This window comes from Aphelocoma coerulescens, unplaced genomic scaffold (genome assembly GCF_041296385.1).
Source record: "Aphelocoma coerulescens isolate FSJ_1873_10779 unplaced genomic scaffold, UR_Acoe_1.0 HiC_scaffold_412, whole genome shotgun sequence".
NCBI lineage: Eukaryota > Metazoa > Chordata > Aves > Passeriformes > Corvidae > Aphelocoma > Aphelocoma coerulescens.
Genome location: NW_027183756.1, coordinates 42,658 through 60,321, shown reverse-complemented (window position 1 = coordinate 60,321; position 17,664 = coordinate 42,658). Strand labels below are relative to the sequence as shown.

Genomic DNA, 17,664 nt, shown 5'->3' with positions numbered 1-17,664 from the left:
CGGGGGGGGTCCGGGAGCCGCCGGGCGCGGCCTCAACGACACCGACACGGCGGCGGCGGCGGCGGCGGCGGCTGCGGGCGGCCCCGGCCCGGAGCTGGGCGGCCGCGCCCGCCGCACAAAGCCGTAGCTCGGTTCAGCAACCCCCCCCCCCCCCGCCGCTCCCCTCCGCCCGCCGCCGCCGCCGCCCGGGGGGGGCCCTTTGTGGCGGCGGGGGCCGGGCCCGGTCCCCGGAGGAACCATGCCCAGGTCGTTCCTGGTGAAGAAGGTGAAGCTCGATGACTTCCCCGCCGGCCTCGACGCCCCGTACGGCCGCGCCCGGGCGGATTTCGGCTCCCGGCTGCACGAGAAGGGTAAATACCGAGCGCCGGGCCCCGCCGGGCCCCGCGGGGCCCCCCCACCACCCCCCCCCCCCAACCTTGGCCGGGAACCGCCGCATTCCGCCGCGCTGCCGCCGCCGGGCACGGGGGTGACGGCGCCGAACCGGGGCGGGACCGGGCCGGGACCGGGGCGGAACCGGGGCAGAAGCGGGAGGCGAGCGGGCGGGCCGGTCCCCGGCGCTGCCCTTTGTCTGCGGGAGCCAAGTTCAAGGGCACGCGGCGGCGGCGGCGCGGAGCCCCCCGCGGCCCCACCGCCGTCGTCCCCGTTGTCCCCGTTGTCCCCGTCCTCCCCATGCCGGCCTTTGTGCGGAGCGCGGCCCCGGCCGGGCCCGGTGCGGCGGCGGCGGCGGCTGCGGCGCGTTGCGTAACCGGGACCGGCGGAACCGCCGCAGCCGCACCGGGCCCGGCCCGGCCCCGCCGTGACCTTGAGCGGGGCCGGGGCAGCGGCGGCGGGCGGGGAATGCGGGAATGCGGGAGCGGGGATGGCGGCGGCCCCGGGAATGCGGGCAGCGGCGGGGACAGGCGCAGGGAAGGGACGGGCGGAGAGCGGCGGCGATGCGGGGAAGGGATGGGGACGCGGGAGGCAGGGACGGGGACGGCGGCAAGGGAAGGGACAGCGGGTGAGGGCAGCGGTGGGACAGGGAGAGCCGGGACGGGCACGGGGCCAGCGAGAAGGGAAGGGACAGGAGAGAACGGCGGCGATGCGGGCAGGGATGGGGACGGAGGAAGGAGGGAGCGGGGCTGCGGGCAGGGACGGGGACAGGGGACAGCGACTGCGGGGACAGGAACTGCGGGCACAGCGCGGGGACAGGAGTGGGGGGACAAGGACAAGGGGAGGGAGAGGTGCGGGGATGGGGACGGGGACAAGGGACAGGGAGACTGAGGGCAGGGATGGGGACGGGGATGCGGGGACAGGGGACAGAGCAGAGATGCGGGCGGCGACGGGGGACGGGGACTGCGGGGATGGGGACAGGCGACAGCGGCCGGGACTGCGGGGACAGGGACTGCGGAGACGGGGACAAGGGAGAGGGCAGGAGGATGCGTGCGGGGACAGGGACAGCAACGGGGACAGGGACAGGGACAAGGGGAGGGACAGGAGCCAGCGGCAGGGATGGGGACAGGAATGCGGGGACAGGGCAGAGATGCGGGCAGCGATGGGGACAGAGACTGCGGGGACGGGGACAAGGGAAGGGACAGGAGCCAGCGGCAGGGATGCAGGCAGAGATGGGGACAGGGGACAGCGACAGGGGTCGGGACTGCGGGGACAGGGACGGGGATGGAGACAGGGATGGGGACAGCGTGAGGAGCAGGGGACAGGGACAAGGGAAGGGACAGGGAGCCAATGGCAGCGACGGGGACGGGGACACGGACGGGGATGGGGACAGGGGGCTGCGGGAAGGGACAGGGGCGGGACAGGGACACGGGAAGGGACAGAGACAAGGGATGAAGGGCAGGGATGGGGACAGGTGACAGGGGCAGGGGGCTGCGGGCTGGGACAGGGACAAGGGACAGGGACAAGGGACAGGGACCGGATGCGGACAGGGGGCTGCGGGCGGGGAAAGGGAAGGGACAGGGATGGAGAGAGAGCTGGGGGATGAGGGCAGAGAGAGGGACAGGGACAGGACAGGGACAGGGACAGGACAGAGACAGGACAGGGACAGGACAGGGACAGGACAGGGACAGGACAGGGGGCTACGGGCAGGGACAGGACAGGGACAAGGGAAGGGACCGGAACTACCGGCGGGGACACGGACGGGGAGCTGCGGCAGGAACAAGGACAGGGACGGGGACAAGGGAAGGGACAGGGACAGGGTGTGAGGGCAGGGTCAGGGACAGGGGACAGGGATGGGACAGGGAGCTGCGGGCAGGGAAAGGGGCGGGACAGGAGCGGGGGCAGGGACAGAGGCTGCGGGAAGGGACGGGGTTGGGAGAAGGGGCTGCGGGCAGGGGCGGGACGGGGACAGGGACCGGGACAGGTCTGGGGGGAGGGCGGTGGGTGTGGGGGGGGTGCGGGCTTTGTGGGGTGCGGGGGGCTGGGGGACCCTGGGGGGGGACTGAGGGGTGCGCAGGGGCGGGGGGAGGGGACAGGAGAGGGACGGGCAGGGCCGGGGTGGAGGGAGGGACGGGGACAGGGGACACGGGACAGAGGACAGGGGACAGGGGACAAGGGACAGGGAACAGGGGACAGGGGACGGGGACAGAGGACAAGGGGATAAGGGGACAAGGGCAGGTCAGGAGTTGAGTTGGGCACAGTCTGGCAGGGGGAGGAGTAGGGGGTCGGGAAGGGGGATAAGCAGGGGACAGAGGGGGGACAGAGAGGGACAGACGGGGGTCGGGAAGGGGGATAAGCAGGGGGACAGAGAGGACAGGCAGGGGAACGGGGAGGGGGACAAGCAGGGGGACAGAGGGGGGACGGAGAGGGACAGACAGGGGGACGGGAGGGGGACAAGCAGAGGGACAGAGAGGGATAGACGGGGGATGGGGAGGGGGACGCAGAGTGGGACAAGCAGGGGGGACAGAGGGGGGACAAACAGGGGATGAGCAGGGGGACGGGCAGGGGGACAGAGAGGGGACAGAAAGGGACAGACAGGGGGACGGGGAGGGGGACAAGCAGGGGGGCAGAGAGGGGACAAACAGGGGGACAGAGGGGGGACAGAGGGGGGACAGAGGGGGGACAGAAAGGGACGGGCAGGAGGACGGGTAGAGGGGGGCAAACAGGGGGGGCAGAGAGGGGACAGACAGAGGGACAGGGAGACGGGCAGGGGGACAAGCAGGGGGAACAAACGGGGGCAGAGGGGGAACAGAGGGACGGGCAGGAGGACGGGCAGGGGGACAGAGGGGGGACAAACGGGGACAGAGGGGGGACAGAGGGACGGGCAGGAGGACGGGCAGGGGGACAGAGGGGGGACAAACGGGGACAGAGGGGGGACAGAGGGACGGGCAGGGGGACGGGCAGAGGGGGCAAACGGGGGCAGAGGGGGGACAGACAGAGGGACAAACAGGGGGACGGGCAGGGGGACAAGCAAGGGGACAGAGGGGGGACAGAGGGGGGACAGACAGAGGGACGGGCAGGAGGACAGAGAGGGAGAGGCAGGGGGAAGGGCAGGGGGACAAGCAAGGGGACACAGGGGGGGACACAGGGGGAACAGAGAGGGACGGGCAGGAGGACGGGCAGGGGGACAAGCAGGGGGACAGAGGGGGGACAGACAGAGGGACGGGCAGGAGGACGGGCAGGAGGACGGGCAGGAGGACGGGCAGGGGGACACACACGGAGCACCCGGGGGAACAGGCAGCGACACGAGCGGGTCCTCCCCCCCACCCCCCAACCCCCGCGTGTCCGTCCCCCCCCCGCGTGTCCCCAGCCCCGCCACCCCCCGTGACCGCTGTCCCCTGTCCCCAGGGTACATCAGCGAGTTACATGGCGCCGTCGGCCTTCGAGGGGGACCCCGAGGCCGCGCTCAAGGTGCCGTCCCCCGACTCGCTGTACCCCGGCGGGCGAGGGGACTTCGGCGCGGGCGACTCGGAGCCCCCCGACAGCCCCCACTCGGGCATGGCCGGCGGCTACATCAACGGCGACGCGGCCGTGAGCGAGGGCTACGCCGTGGACGCCTTCTTCATCACGGACGGGCGCTCGCGGCGCAAGGTGAGCGGCGGCGCGGCGCGGAACCTGCCCCGCCACACCTGCGGCGAGTGCGGCAAGAGCTACGCCACCTCGTCCAACCTGAGCCGCACAAGCAGACCCACCGCAGCCTGGACAGCAAGATGGCCAAGAAGTGTCCCACCTGCGGCAAGGTGTACGTCTCCATGCCGGCCATGGCCATGCACCTGCTGACCCACGACCTGAAGCACAAGTGCCAGGTGTGCGGCAAGGCGTTCAGCCGGCCCTGGCTGCTGCAGGGCCACATGCGCTCGCACACCGGGGGAGAAGCCGTTCGGCTGCGCCCACTGCGGCAAAGCCTTCGCCGACCGCTCCAACCTGCGCGCCCACATGCAGACCCACTCGGCCTTCAAGCACTTCAAGTGCAAGCGCTGCAGCAAAACCTTCGCCCTCAAGTCCTATCTCAACAAGCACTACGAGTCCGCCTGCTTCAAGGGGGCCGCGGCGCCCCTGAGCCCCCTGCACCCCTGAGGGGGCCCGGGCGAGAGCCCCACGCCCTGGAGTAGCCGGCGGGGAAAGCCCTCCCCGCGCCGCCCTTCTCCGCCTCCGCCCCCGCCCCGTCACCGCCCGAGCAAAGCCGCCGCCTTCCTCGGAAACTTCGCCCCTTCGGGATCCAGAGGGAGAGGTCACCCCCTCGAGTTCGGCCCCCGAAGTTCCAGCCGTGAGGATCGACCCTTCGGGATTGACCCTTCGGGATGGACCCTTCGGGATTCACCCGTCAAATTCCAGCCGTCGGGATTGACCCTCAAATTCCAGCCGTCAGGATTCACCCGTCGGGATTCACCCCTCAAATTCCACCCATCGGAATCCACCCGTCGGGATTCACCCCTCAAATTCCAACCATCGGGATTCACCCCTCGGGATCCACCGTCGGGATTCACCCCTCAAATTCCACCTGTCAGGATTCACCCGTCAGGATTCACCCCTCAAATTCCACCCGTCGGGATTCACCCACTGGGATTCACCCATCAAGATTCACCCGTCGGGATTCACCCGTCAGGATTCACCCATCAAGATTCACCCGTCGGGATTCACCCCTCAAATTCCACCCGTCGGGATTCACCCGTCAGGATTCACCCCTCAAATTCCACCGTCAGGATTCACCCATCAAGATTCACCCGTCGGGATTCACCCCTCAAATTCCACCTGTCAGGATTCACCCCTCAAATTCCACCTGTCAGGATTCACCCACTGGGATTCACCCCTCAAATTCCACCCATCGGGATTCACCCCTCAAATTCCACCCGTCAGGATTCACCCCTCAAATTCCACCTGTCAGGATTCACCCACTGGGATTCACCCCTCAAAAAAAGAAACCCCCACCCGTCAAAATCCACCCTTCAAAGCTGAGCCCCCTCCAAGTTCAGCCTTAGGGATTCACCCCACAAATTCCGGCCACCAAATTCACCCTCCCAAATTCACCCTTCCAAGTTGAGCCCCCCCCGCCCCCACCCCCCCAAACCTCGAAATTCAGCCCAGGGAATTCGATCCCACCCGAAATTCCGGCCACCAAATTCACCGTCGGAGTCCGACCCCTCAAAAAGTTCGGGCCTGGAAATTCAGCCCCAGGAATTCACCCCACAAAATTCACCCCGCAGAATTCACCCCACAGAATTCACCCCGCAAAATTCCCCCCGCAGAATTCACCCCGCAAAATTCCCCCCGCAAAATTCCCCCCGCAAAATTCACCCCACAAAATTCACCCCACAGAATTCACCCCGCAGAATTCCCCCCGCAAAATTCACCCCGCAAAATTCCCCCCGCAAAATTCACCCCGCAAAATTCACCCCACAGAATTCACCCCGCAGATTCACCCCGCAAAATTCCCCCCGCAAAATTCCCCCCACAAAATTCACCCCCCAGAATTCACCCCGCAGAATTCACCCCACAAAATTCACCCCTCAGGGTTCAGCCCTCGAAATTCAGCCCCCCCCCCCCAAAAATCCGGCCCCAAAATTCACCCTTCAAAGTTCACCCTTCGAAATTCAGGCTCCCACCCCCCAAAATCCAGCTGCAAAATTCACCCCCCCCCAAAAAATACCCTCCAAATCCGCCTCACAAAATCCATCCCCCCCCAAAATCCATCCCCCCCAAAATCCATCCCCCCCAAAATCCATCCCCTCCCAAAATCCATCCCCCCCAAAATCCATCCCCCCCCAAATTCATCCCCCCCCCACCTCAAAATTCCCTCTGGGATCCCCCAATTCACTTGCATGACCCCCCCCCCCGCCCATCCTCCACCTCGCGCCCCCCCCGCTGCCTTGAAGGGGGTCCTGGGCACCCCAAAATTGGGGGGACCCCCCCCATTCTTGCAGGGATGTCCCCACCTGGCGGTGTCCCCCAAAATTGGGGTCACCCCTTCTCTTCCATGGGCGGTGCACCCCCACACCGGGGTGCCCCCCAAAATTTGGGGTGACCCCCCCCTCCCCCGCCACCCTAAATGGGTGCCCTGACCCCGCGGCGCACCCCAAAATTGGGGTGACCCCCCCCCCCCTTTTGCATGGGTGCCTCAGCCTTGTGCCATAGCCCAGCCCTGGGGTCACCCCCCCCCCCCCGCCGCGCATGTGGGGTGCCCCCCAAAATCGGGGTGAACCCCCCCTTTGCATGGGCCCCCCCGGTCCTGGGGTGCACCCCCAAAATCGGGGGGACCCCCCCCTTTGCATGGGCGCCCCCCCCCCCACCCGTGCCATAGCCCAGCCCTGGGGTCACCCCCGTCCTGCGCACCCCAAAATCGGGCGGTGACCCCTCCCCTGGGGTGCCCCCCAAAACCGGGGTGACCCCCAAAACCGGGGTGCCCCCCCCGCCCCCCCCCGCCATTCACGGGCGCGCCGCGGCCTCCCGCCATCACCCCCCTCCCCCCAGGGGTGCCCCCCCCGCGCCGCACCCCAAAACCAGGGTGTCCCCCCCTTTGCATGGGTACCCCGGCCTCGCGCCGTACCCCAAGATCAGGTGAACCCCTCCCCCCCCTTGCAGACCCCCCCCCCCGGGGTCTCCCCACCCCCCCACGCTGCATGGGTGCCCCCCCCCCGCGGAGCACCCCCACCCTCAGGAGCCCCCCCCCCCCGCGCGGGGCCCTGGGCCTGTGCCGCACCCCAAATCCGGGGTGCCCCCCCCCCCCCATGCATGGGTGCCCCCCCTGTGCCGTACCCCAGATCAGGGTGCCCCCCCTCCCCCCTTTAGGGTGCCCCCCCCCCCGCAATAAGCCCCCCCCCCCCCCGCACGGCACAGCGATGCCCGGGCAGCTCCTGGGGGTACCCCAAAATCCCCCCCACCCCAGGTACCCCCCCCCCGGGGACCCCCCTGCATGGCCCCACCTCCCCCCCCCGGGCACCCCAAAATGGCAGGGTACCCCCACCCTGGGTGCCCCCCCCCGCCCTGGGGACCCCCATTTGGGGGAGCCCCCCCACCCGTGCATGGCCCCCCTCCCCCACCCCGGGTACCCCAACTTTGCACGGGTACCCCCCCCCCGGGTACCCCCCCACCTTGGGTACCCCCTCCCCCCTCACGGGTACCCCAATAATTTCAGGGTGCCCCCCCCCCCACCTCGGGTACCCCCCCAGGTACCCCCCACCCCCCCCCGCAGGGCACCGGGGGGGTTCCCCAAATTCCCCTTTACGGGGACCCCCCCCCCAAACCCGGGGATGGGGGGGAACCCCCCCAAATCCCCCCCCCCCTCCCCCCGAGGGGCTGCCCCGCCTCCCCCCACTTTGGGGGGCGCCCTTCCCGAGAGCACAAATTCCCCCCCCCCCCCCCCCAAAAATAAAAACAAAAACCCCCCCCGGGATTTCGGGGCGGCCCCAGCGCCCCTCCCCCCCCCTCCTCCCCCCCCCGCGATGCCAAAGCCTGAAGGGAGGGGGGGGAGGGGGGGAAAGGGCCCCTCCCCCCGCCGCCCCTCCCCCTCCGGGGGGTCTCTGCATGCAAAAACCAGCCCCCCCCTCCCCTCCCCCACCCCGATTTCCATCTATGCCAATTTTTGATGCTTTTTCGGTTTTTTTGAGGAATTTTTTTTTGGTTTTTTTTTGGTTTTTTTTGGTTTGCGTTGCCAAACTGTAGAAACGCGGGCGCCGCCCGCTCTAGAGCAATAATTACTGACCGTTAATTACCGATTAATTACCGACCGCATGGGCTCGAGCAATCAGGGACCCCCGAGCCAGCCCCTTAGAGCGACCGATATCAGGGATGACGATGCCAGAGTAGCGCTAGGACCCCTCCCCCCGCCGCCCCCCGCACCTGCCGGGCTCGGACACGGCCCGGACACGGCCCGGACACGTCCTGGACACGGCCCGGACACGGCCCGGACACGTCCTGGACACGGCCCGGACACGGCCCGGACACGCCCTGGACACGCCCGGACACGCCCTGGACACGTCCTGGACACCTGGACACGGTCCGGACACGGCCCGGACACGCCCTGGACACGCCCTGGACACGTCCTGGACACCTGGACACGGCCCGGACACGGCCCGGACACGTCCTGGACACCTGGACACGGCCCGGACACGCCCTGGACACGGCCCGGACACGGCCCGGACACGTCCTGGACACCCGGACACGGCCCGGACACGGCCCGGACACGCCCGGACACGCCCTGGACACGTCCTGGACACCTGGACACGGTCTGGACACGGCCCGGACACGCCCTGGACACGTCCTGGACACCTGGACACGGCCCGGACACGGCCCGGACACGGCCCGGACACGCCCGGGACACGGCCCCGGACACGCCCTGGACACCTGGACACGGCCCGGACACGCCCTGGACACGCCCTGGACACGGCCCGGACACGGCCCGGACACGCCCTGGACACCTGGACACGGCCCGGACACGGCCCGGACACGGCCCGGACACGCGAGGGGCCGCGAGAGGAGCGGGGAGGGCGTGGGGAGGGGGCGTGGGGGGTGGGGGGGGTCGGGGTGTGAGCACCTGTGTGCACCTGTACACACCTGTGCACACCTGTGCACACCTGTACACACCTGTGTGCACCTGTACACACCTGTACACACCCACACATGTACACACATGTACACACCTGTACACACCTGTGCACACCTGTGCACACTTACCCACACATGTACACACTTACCCACACATGTGCACACCTGTGTGCACCTGTACACACCTGTGCGCACCTGTGCACACTTACCCACACATGTACACACTTACCCACACATGTGCACACCTGTGTGCACCTGTACACACCTGTGCGCACCTGTACACACCTGTACACACCTGTACACACCTGTGCGCACCTGTGCACACTTGTACACACCTGTACACACTTACCCACACATGTACACACATGTACACACCTGTACACACCTGTGCACACCTGTATGCACCTGTACACACCTGTGCACACTTATACACACCTGTACACACTTAGACACCTGTGCACACTTACCCACACATGTACACACCTGTGTGCACCTGTACACACCTGTGCACACTTATACACACCTGTGCACACTTACCCACACATGTACACACCTGTACACACTTGTACACACCTGTGTGCACGTGTACAACCTGTACACACTTGTACACTCATGTACACACCTGTACGGACCTGTGTGCACATGTACACAGCTGTACGGACCTGTACACACCTGTGTGCACCTGTGTACACTTATACATACATGTACACACTTGCACACGCTGCACACCCCTGTGCACACCTGTGCGCACCTGTACACACTTACACATACATCTACACACCTGCACACACCTGTGCACACCTGTGCGCACCTGTACACACTTACACATACATCTACAGACCTGCACACAGCTGTACATGGTGCATACACCTGTGCACACCTGTGTGCATCTGCACACACTTGTATACACCTGTACACACCGGTACACGCTTATACATACAGGTGCACACCTGTGCGCACCTGTACAGACCTGTGCACACCTGTGCGGGCCTGTACAGACCTGTGCACACCTGTGCGGGCCTGTGCACACCTTTGCGGGCCTGTACACACCTGCACTCACAGGTACACAGCTACACGAGCATTTACACACCTGTGCACACCTGTACACACTGCACACACCTGCGCGCACCTGTGCACACTTGTATGCACCTGTACACGCTCATACATACACGTACACACCTGTACACACCTGTACTCGCTGCACACACCTGCACACAGCACGTACTGGAAGCTCACCTCACCTGCACACACCTGCACACACCTGCACACACCTGTGCAGTGCACAGCTGTACAGCCGTGCATTGACATGCGTTATACCTGTACTGCACACACCTGCACACACCTGCACACACCTGCACACACCTGCACACACCTGTGCAGTGCACACCTGTACAGCCGTGCATTGACACGCGTTATACCTGTACTGCACACACCTGCACACACCTGCACACACCTGCACACACCTGTGCAGTGCACACCTGTACAGCCGTGCATTGACACGCGTTATACCGGAACTGCTCACACCTGCACACACCTGACACACCTGCACACACCTGTGCAGTGCACACCTGTACAGCCGTGCATTGACACGCGTTATACCGGTACTGCTCACACCTGCTCACACCTGCACACACCTGTGCAGTGCACACCTGTACAGCCGTGCATTGACACGCGTTATACCGGAACTGCTCACACCTGCACACACCTGCACACACCTGTGCAGTGCACACCTGTACAGCCGTGCATTGACACGCGTTATACCTGTACTGCTCACACCTGCACACACCTGCACACACCTGCACACACCTGTGCAGTGCACACCTGTACAGCCGTGCATTGACACCCGTTATACCTGTACTGCTCACACCTGCACACCCCTACACACACCTGCACACACCTGCGCACACCTGACACACCTGACGCACCACCAGTCCTGTCCATGTGCAGGTGCTGCAGGTGCAGAGACAGGTGTAGGTGCTGCACTCACCTGCACACACCTGACACACCCGACACACCTGCACACACCTGCACACACCCGACACACCTGCACACACCTGGCGCACCGCACTCGGTGCAGGTGCCACAGTCGCTGCTCTCACTGTACCTGCCAGAAACACACCTGTAAACACCTGCGCACACCTGAACACGTCTGCACACACAGCTGCACGCACCTGTGAGCATCACGAGCGCTGCTCTCGGTACATCTTCCGTGCAGGTGCTGCACTCCCTGCACACACCTGACACACCCGCACACACCCGGCACACCTGCACACACCTGCACACACCTGGCACACCTGCACACACCCGGCACACCTGCACACACCTGCACACATCTGGCACACCTGCACACACCCGGCACACCTGCACACACCTGCACACACCTGACACGTTGTCAGCCCAGTGTCCGTGCAGGTGCCACAGCTGCTGCACTCCCTGCACACACCTGACACACCTGCACACACCTGACACACCTGCACACACCCGGCACACCTGCACACCTGACACACCTGACACACCTGACACACCTGTACACACCTGCACACACCTGACACACCTGCACACACCTGACACACCTGTACACACCTGCACACACCTGACACACCTGCACACACCTGACATGTTGTCAGCCCGGTGTCCCTGCATGTGCCGCAGGTGCTGCACTCCCTGCACACACCCGGCACACCTGCACACACCTGCACACACCTGGCACACCTGCACACACCCGGCACACCTGCACACACCTGCACACATCTGGCACACCTGCACACACCCGGCACACCTGCACACACCTGCACACACCTGACACGTTGTCAGCCCAGTGTCCGTGCAGGTGCCACAGCTGCTGCACTCCCTGCACACACCTGACACACCTGCACACACCTGACACACCTGCACACACCCGGCACACCTGCACACCTGACACACCTGACACACCTGACACACCTGTACACACCTGCACACACCTGACACACCTGTACACACCTGCACACACCTGACACACCTGCACACACCTGACACGCTGTCAGCCCGGTGTCCGTGCAGGTGCCACAGCTGCTGCACTCCCTGCACACACCTGCACACACCTGTACACACCTGCACACACCTGTACACACCTGCACACACCTGACACACCTGCACACACCTGACATGTTGTCAGCCCGGTGTCCCTGCATGTGCCGCAGGTGCTGCACTCCCTGCACACACCTGGCACACCCGCACACACCTGACACACCTGACACCCTTGCACACACCTGCACACACCTGACACGCTGTCAGCAGGTGCCGCAGGTGCCGCAGGTGCCGCAGGTGCTGCACTCCCTGCACACGCCACAGGCGCTGCCAATGCTGCCGATGCTGCTCTCACCTGTGCACACCTGAACGCACCTGGGCAGCCCTGCACGCACACCTGCACATACCTGACACACCTGTACACACCTGCACACCTGTACACACCTGCACACATGCGTACACCCACCTGCAGACGTCACACGCACTGCAGGTGCCACGGGTGTTGCACAGACCGCATGTAACGCAAATACCTGCACACACCTGACACACCTGTACACACCGGTACACACCTGCACACACCTGCACACACCTCGCACACCTCTCACACCCGCACACACCTGCACACACCTGCACACCTGCACATACCTGTACACACCTGTACACACCTGCACACACCTGCACACACCCGCACACACCTGCACACCTTCACAGACCTGCACGCACCTGCACACACCCACACACCCGCACACACCTGCACGCACCTGCACACCTGTACACACCCGACACACCTGCACATCTGTACACACCTGACACACCCGCACACACCTGCACACATCTGCACACACCTGGCACACCTGTACACACCCGCACACACCCGCACACACCCGCACACACCTGCACACGCCTGCACACGCCTGCACACACCTGCACACACCCGGCACACCTACACACACCTGCACACATCTGCACACACCTGGCACACCTGACACACCTGCACATCTGCACACACCCGCACACACTCGCACACACCTGCACACACCTGCACGCACCTGCACACCTGTACACACCCGCACACACCTGACACACCTGACACACCCGCACACACCTTCACACATCTGCACACACCTGCACACACCTGCACACACCTGTACACACCCGCACACACCTTCACACATCTGCACATACCTGCACACACCTGCACACACCTGCACACACCCGCACACACCTGCACACACCCGCACACACCTGACACACCCGACACCCCCGCACACCCCCGCACAAGGCGCACTGTGCGGGTACCACAGGTGCCGCTGCCCCCCCCCCCAGGTGCCCCCCCAGGTGCCCCCCAGGTGTGTCCCCCCCCCCTCCCCTCACCTGGGCCCCCCCCGCGGCGGGACCGGGACCCCGCAGGGGCCGGGGCGGGGCCGGGCGGGGCCTCTGCCCCCCCTCCCCCCCCCCCCAATTCAGGTACTGCAGGCCCGGGAGCTCCGGCCCCGTTTTGTACTCGCGGGCGGGGGTCCCGCGCGGGGGTCGCACCTGGGGCCCCCCCCCGGCCCCGCCCCGGAGCCTCCCCGGGAATTTTTCGCGGATTTTGAGGGATTTCAGGACAAGCACAAACGGCCCCCGCGGCCCCCCCGGCCCCGCGGCTCCGCGGCCAATAAAGGGACGAACCCGCCCCCGCCTCCGCCTCAATGCGCCGGCCCCGCCACCCCCGCCACCCCCGCGACCCCCGCGACCCCCGCGACCACCCCACGGGACCCCCGGGACCACCCCACGGGACCCCCGCCACCACCGCGACCACCCCACGGGACCCCCGGGACCACCCCACGGGATCCCTGGGAGCCCCGGGACCACCCCACGGGATCCCCGGGACCCCCGCCACCACCCCACGGGACTCCCGGGAGCCCCGGGACCACCCCACGGGACCCCACGGCACCACCCCACGGGACCCCCGGGAGCCCCGGGACCACCCCACGGGATCCCCGGGAGCCCCGGGACCACCCCACGGGACCCCCGGGAGCCCCGGGACCACCCCACGGGACCCCACGGCACCACCCCACGGGACCACCGGGACCACCCCACGGGATCCCCGCGACCACCGGGACCACCCCACGGGACCCCCCGGACCATCTCAGGGGATCCCCGGGAGCCTCGGGACCACCCCACGGGACCCCCCGGACCACCCTACGGGACCCCCGGGACCACCGCGACCACCCCACGGGACCCCCGGGAGCCTCGGGACCATCCCACGGGATCCCCGGAACCACCCCACGGGACCCCCGGCACCACCCCACGGGACCTCCAACCCGAGCGATCCCCGACCCCAGAACGCCACAGACCCCCACCCCCGCGACCACCCCACGGGAGCCCCGGGACCACCCCACGGGACCCCCGGGACCATCTCACGGGACCACCGGGACCACCCCACGGGATCCCCGGGACCCCCGCGACCACCCCATGGGACCCTCGGGAGCCTCGGGACCACCCCATGGGACCCCCGGGACCCCCGGAACCACCCCACGGGACCCCCCGGACCACCCCACGGGACCGCCGGGACCACCGCGACCACCCCACGGGACCCCCAACCCAAGCGATCCCCAACCCCAGAACGCCACAGACCCCCAGCCCCGGGACCACCCCACGGGACCCACGGCACCACCCCACAGGACCCCCAGGATCACCCCACGGGACCCCCAGGACCACCCCACGGGACCCCCAACCCGAGCGATCCCCGACCCAGGACCCCCATGGACCCCCAACCCCACGACCACCCCACGGGATCCCCGGGACCATCTCAGGGGACCCCCACGACCCCCCCCACGGGACCCCCGAGACCACCCCCCGGGACCACTCCACGGGACCCTTGGGACCTCCGGACCACCCCAGGGGACCCCCGGGACCACCAGCAGCACCCCACGGGACCCCCAACCTGAGATACCCCCAACCCCAGCACCGCCTGGACTCCCGCGACCCCCGCGACCCCCGGGACCCCCGCGACCCCCGGGACCACTGGGACCCCCAGGACCACCGGGACCACGGACTCCCAGGACCCCCGGGACCGCCTCACGGGACCCCCACGACCCCCGGGACCCCCCCCCCTCGGGAACCTCGCGGAGGGATCTCCGATCCCGGCACCCCTGGGACCCCCGACCCCCGGGACCCCCTCACGGGACCCTACAACCCACAAGACCCCCGACCCCGGGACCCCCAACACCCACCCGTGGGACCTCCCCTGAGGGACCCCCGGCACCCCCGACCCCGGGACCCCCAACACCCACCCACGGGACCCTCCTTGCGGGACCCCCGACCCAGGGGACCCCACGAACGGCGGGACTCCCCCCTGCGGGAACCCCCAAATCGCGGGACCCCCAACCCCTGGGGTCCCCCAGTGCCCGGACCCGTGGGACCCCCGACCCCAGAGACCCCCAACCTGCGGGGTCCCCAAACCCCGGGGACCCCCGAGCACAGAGGGGCTCAAGGGACCCCCGACCCGCTGTGGGGTTGGGGTGCAGGTGTGGGGCTGGGGTGCAGGTGTGGGGCTGGGGTACAGGTGTGGGGCTGGGACAGGTGTGGGGCTGGGGTGCAGGTGTGGGGCTGGGACAGGTGTGGGGTTGGGGTGCAGGTGTGGGGCTGGGTGCAGGTGTGGGGCTGGGTACAGGTGTGGGGCTGGGGTGCAGGTGTGGGGCTGGGACAGGTGTGGGGTTGGGGTGCAGGTGTGGGGCTGGGTGCAGGTGTGGGGCTGGGTACAGGTGTGGGGCTGGGGTACAGGTGTGGGGCTGGGACAGGTGTGGGGCTGGGGTGCAGGTGTGGGGCTGGGTACAGGTGTGGGGCTGGGGTACAGGTGTGGGGCTGGGTGCAGGTGTGGGGTTGGGTGCAGGTGTGGGGCTGGGATACAGGTGTGGGGCTGGGGTCCAGGTGTGGGGCTGGGTACAGGTGTGGGGCTGGGACAGGTGTGGGGTTGGGGTACAGGTGTGGGGCTGGGACAGGTGTGGGGCTGGGTACAGGTGTGGGGTTGGGGTGCAGGTGTGGGGTTGGGGTACAGGTGTGGGGCTGGGGTGCAGGTGTGGGGTTGGGTGCAGGTGTGGGGTTGGGGTACAGGTGTGGGGCTGGGGTGCAGGTGTGGGGCTGGGTACAGGTGTGGGGTTGGGGTGCAGGTGTGGGGTTGGGGTACAGGTGTGGGGCTGGGGTGCAGGTGTGGGGTTGGGGTGCAGGTGTGGGGCTGGGTACAGGTGTGGGGTTGGGGTGCAGGTGTGGGGTTGGGTACAGGTGTGGGTTTGGGGTGCAGGTGTGGGGTTGGGGTGCAGGTGTGGGGCTGGGTACAGGTGTGGGTTTGGGGTGCAGGTGTGGGGTTTGGGGTACAGGTGTGGGGCTGGGTACAGGTGTGGGGCTGAGTGCAGGTGTGGGGCTGGGCTGCAGATGTGGGGCTGTACGAGCCCCCCTCGCCCCCCTCGCCCCCCGGTGTCCCCCCGTGTCCCCCCCGTGCCCCCCCCGGTGCCCCCCCCCTCCAGGGCCGCCCCGCCCCACAAGCAGCGCCGGGCCCTGACCCCGCTGCCCCCCCGGGTTATTTTTAGCTCCGGCGTCAGCGCCGGGCCCGCCCCCCCCCCAAAACCCCCCCAAAACCCCCCCACACCGAACCCCCCCTTCCTCGCTGTGGGGCTGCCCCATAGCAGCGTCCAACGCGACCCTGGGGGGGGGGGTTTTGGGGTGCTCTGGGGGGCTCTGGGGCGCTGTTGGGGGTTTTGGGGGGCTCCGGGGGGGCTCTGGGGGGCTGTTGGGGGTTTTGGGGTGCCCTGGGGGGCTCTGTGGGGCTGTTGGGGGTTTTGGGGTGCCCTGGGGGACTCTGTGGGGCTGTTGGGGGTTTTGGGGGGCTCCGGGGGGCTCTGTGGGGCTGTTGGGGGTTTTGGGGGGCTCCGGGGGGTTCTGTGGGGCTGTTGGGGGTTTTGGGGCGCTCTGGGGCGCTGTGGGGCTGGCTCGGGCTGAGCGCACCCCTTGGCGGGGGGCTCCGGGGTGCCCCCCCATATCTCTGGGGCGCCCCATATCTCCAGGGTGCCCCACATTTCGGATCTGCCCCCCGTTCTGGGCGTGCCCCATATCCGGGGGCGCCCCACATCTCAGGGCTGACCCACGGCCCGGGGAGCCTCGGGCCCCACATTTCAGGGGGGCCCCGAAGTTCAAGGGGTGCCCCACAGCTCAGGCAGTGCCCCATAGATCGGGGGTGCCACAAGTTCCAGGCGTGCCCCACATCCGGGGGGTGCCCCCCATACCCTGGGATCCCCTCGGACCCCTCCCCACCCCACATCCCGGGCGTGCCCCACATCCCGGGAATCCTCCCCGTCCTGCGGACCCTTCCCCACCCCACATCCCGGGGCTGCCCCACATCCCACGGCTGCCCCACAGCTCAGGCCTGCCCCACACCCTGGCCGTCCCCCAGATCCCCGGGGGTCCCCCGGGTGCCGAGAACTCCACGGACCCCTCCCCACCCCCACGGCTGCCCCCCATCTCCACGCCCCCCACCCCCCTCCTGGGTGGCCGCGGGCCCCTCCCCGCTCGCCTGGGCGACCTTGGCCGGGGCCGATAAAAGCGGGGGTGGGCGGCGCGGGGGTCCCGGCAGCGCGAGGGTCCCGGCAGCGCTAAAAGGGGAGCGGCTCGGGGGTCCCGCAGCGCTAAAAGGGGGGAGCGGCTCGG

At 67.9% G+C, this 17,664-nt stretch overlaps 2 protein-coding genes across 2 annotated transcripts; both read left to right on the top strand.

Moving 5' to 3' along the window:
• The first annotated feature begins 238 nt into the window (after positions 1–238).
• On the top strand, positions 239–7,882 carry LOC138101693 (transcriptional repressor scratch 1-like). The gene is given in 5 exon segments (XM_068999470.1): positions 239–363; positions 3,792–4,102; positions 4,105–4,295; positions 4,297–4,478; positions 7,825–7,882. Coding segments are annotated over 5 exon segments (867 nt in total).
• A 274-nt stretch (positions 7,883–8,156) lies between these two features.
• On the top strand, positions 8,157–17,557 carry LOC138101692 (collagen alpha-1(I) chain-like). Its single transcript, XM_068999469.1, has 3 exons — positions 8,157–8,884; positions 13,447–15,199; positions 17,411–17,557. The coding sequence occupies exons 1-3, from the start codon at positions 8,157–8,159 to the stop codon at positions 17,555–17,557; spliced, it is 2,628 nt and encodes an 875-aa protein (XP_068855570.1).
• Positions 17,558–17,664: the final 107 nt, after the last annotated feature.

Coding starts and splice junctions, on each gene's coding strand:
- LOC138101692 (XM_068999469.1), top strand. CDS start 8,157: ATGGGCTCGAGCAATCAGGGACCCCCGAGCCAGCCCCTTAGAGCGACC. Junction 8,885..13,446: donor CCCGGACACGGCCCGGACAC/GCGAGGGGCCGC, acceptor CCCCCAATTCAG/GTACTGCAGGCCCGGGAGCT. Junction 15,200..17,410: donor GGGACCCCCAACACCCACCC/GTGGGACCTCCC, acceptor GCCGTCCCCCAG/ATCCCCGGGGGTCCCCCGGG.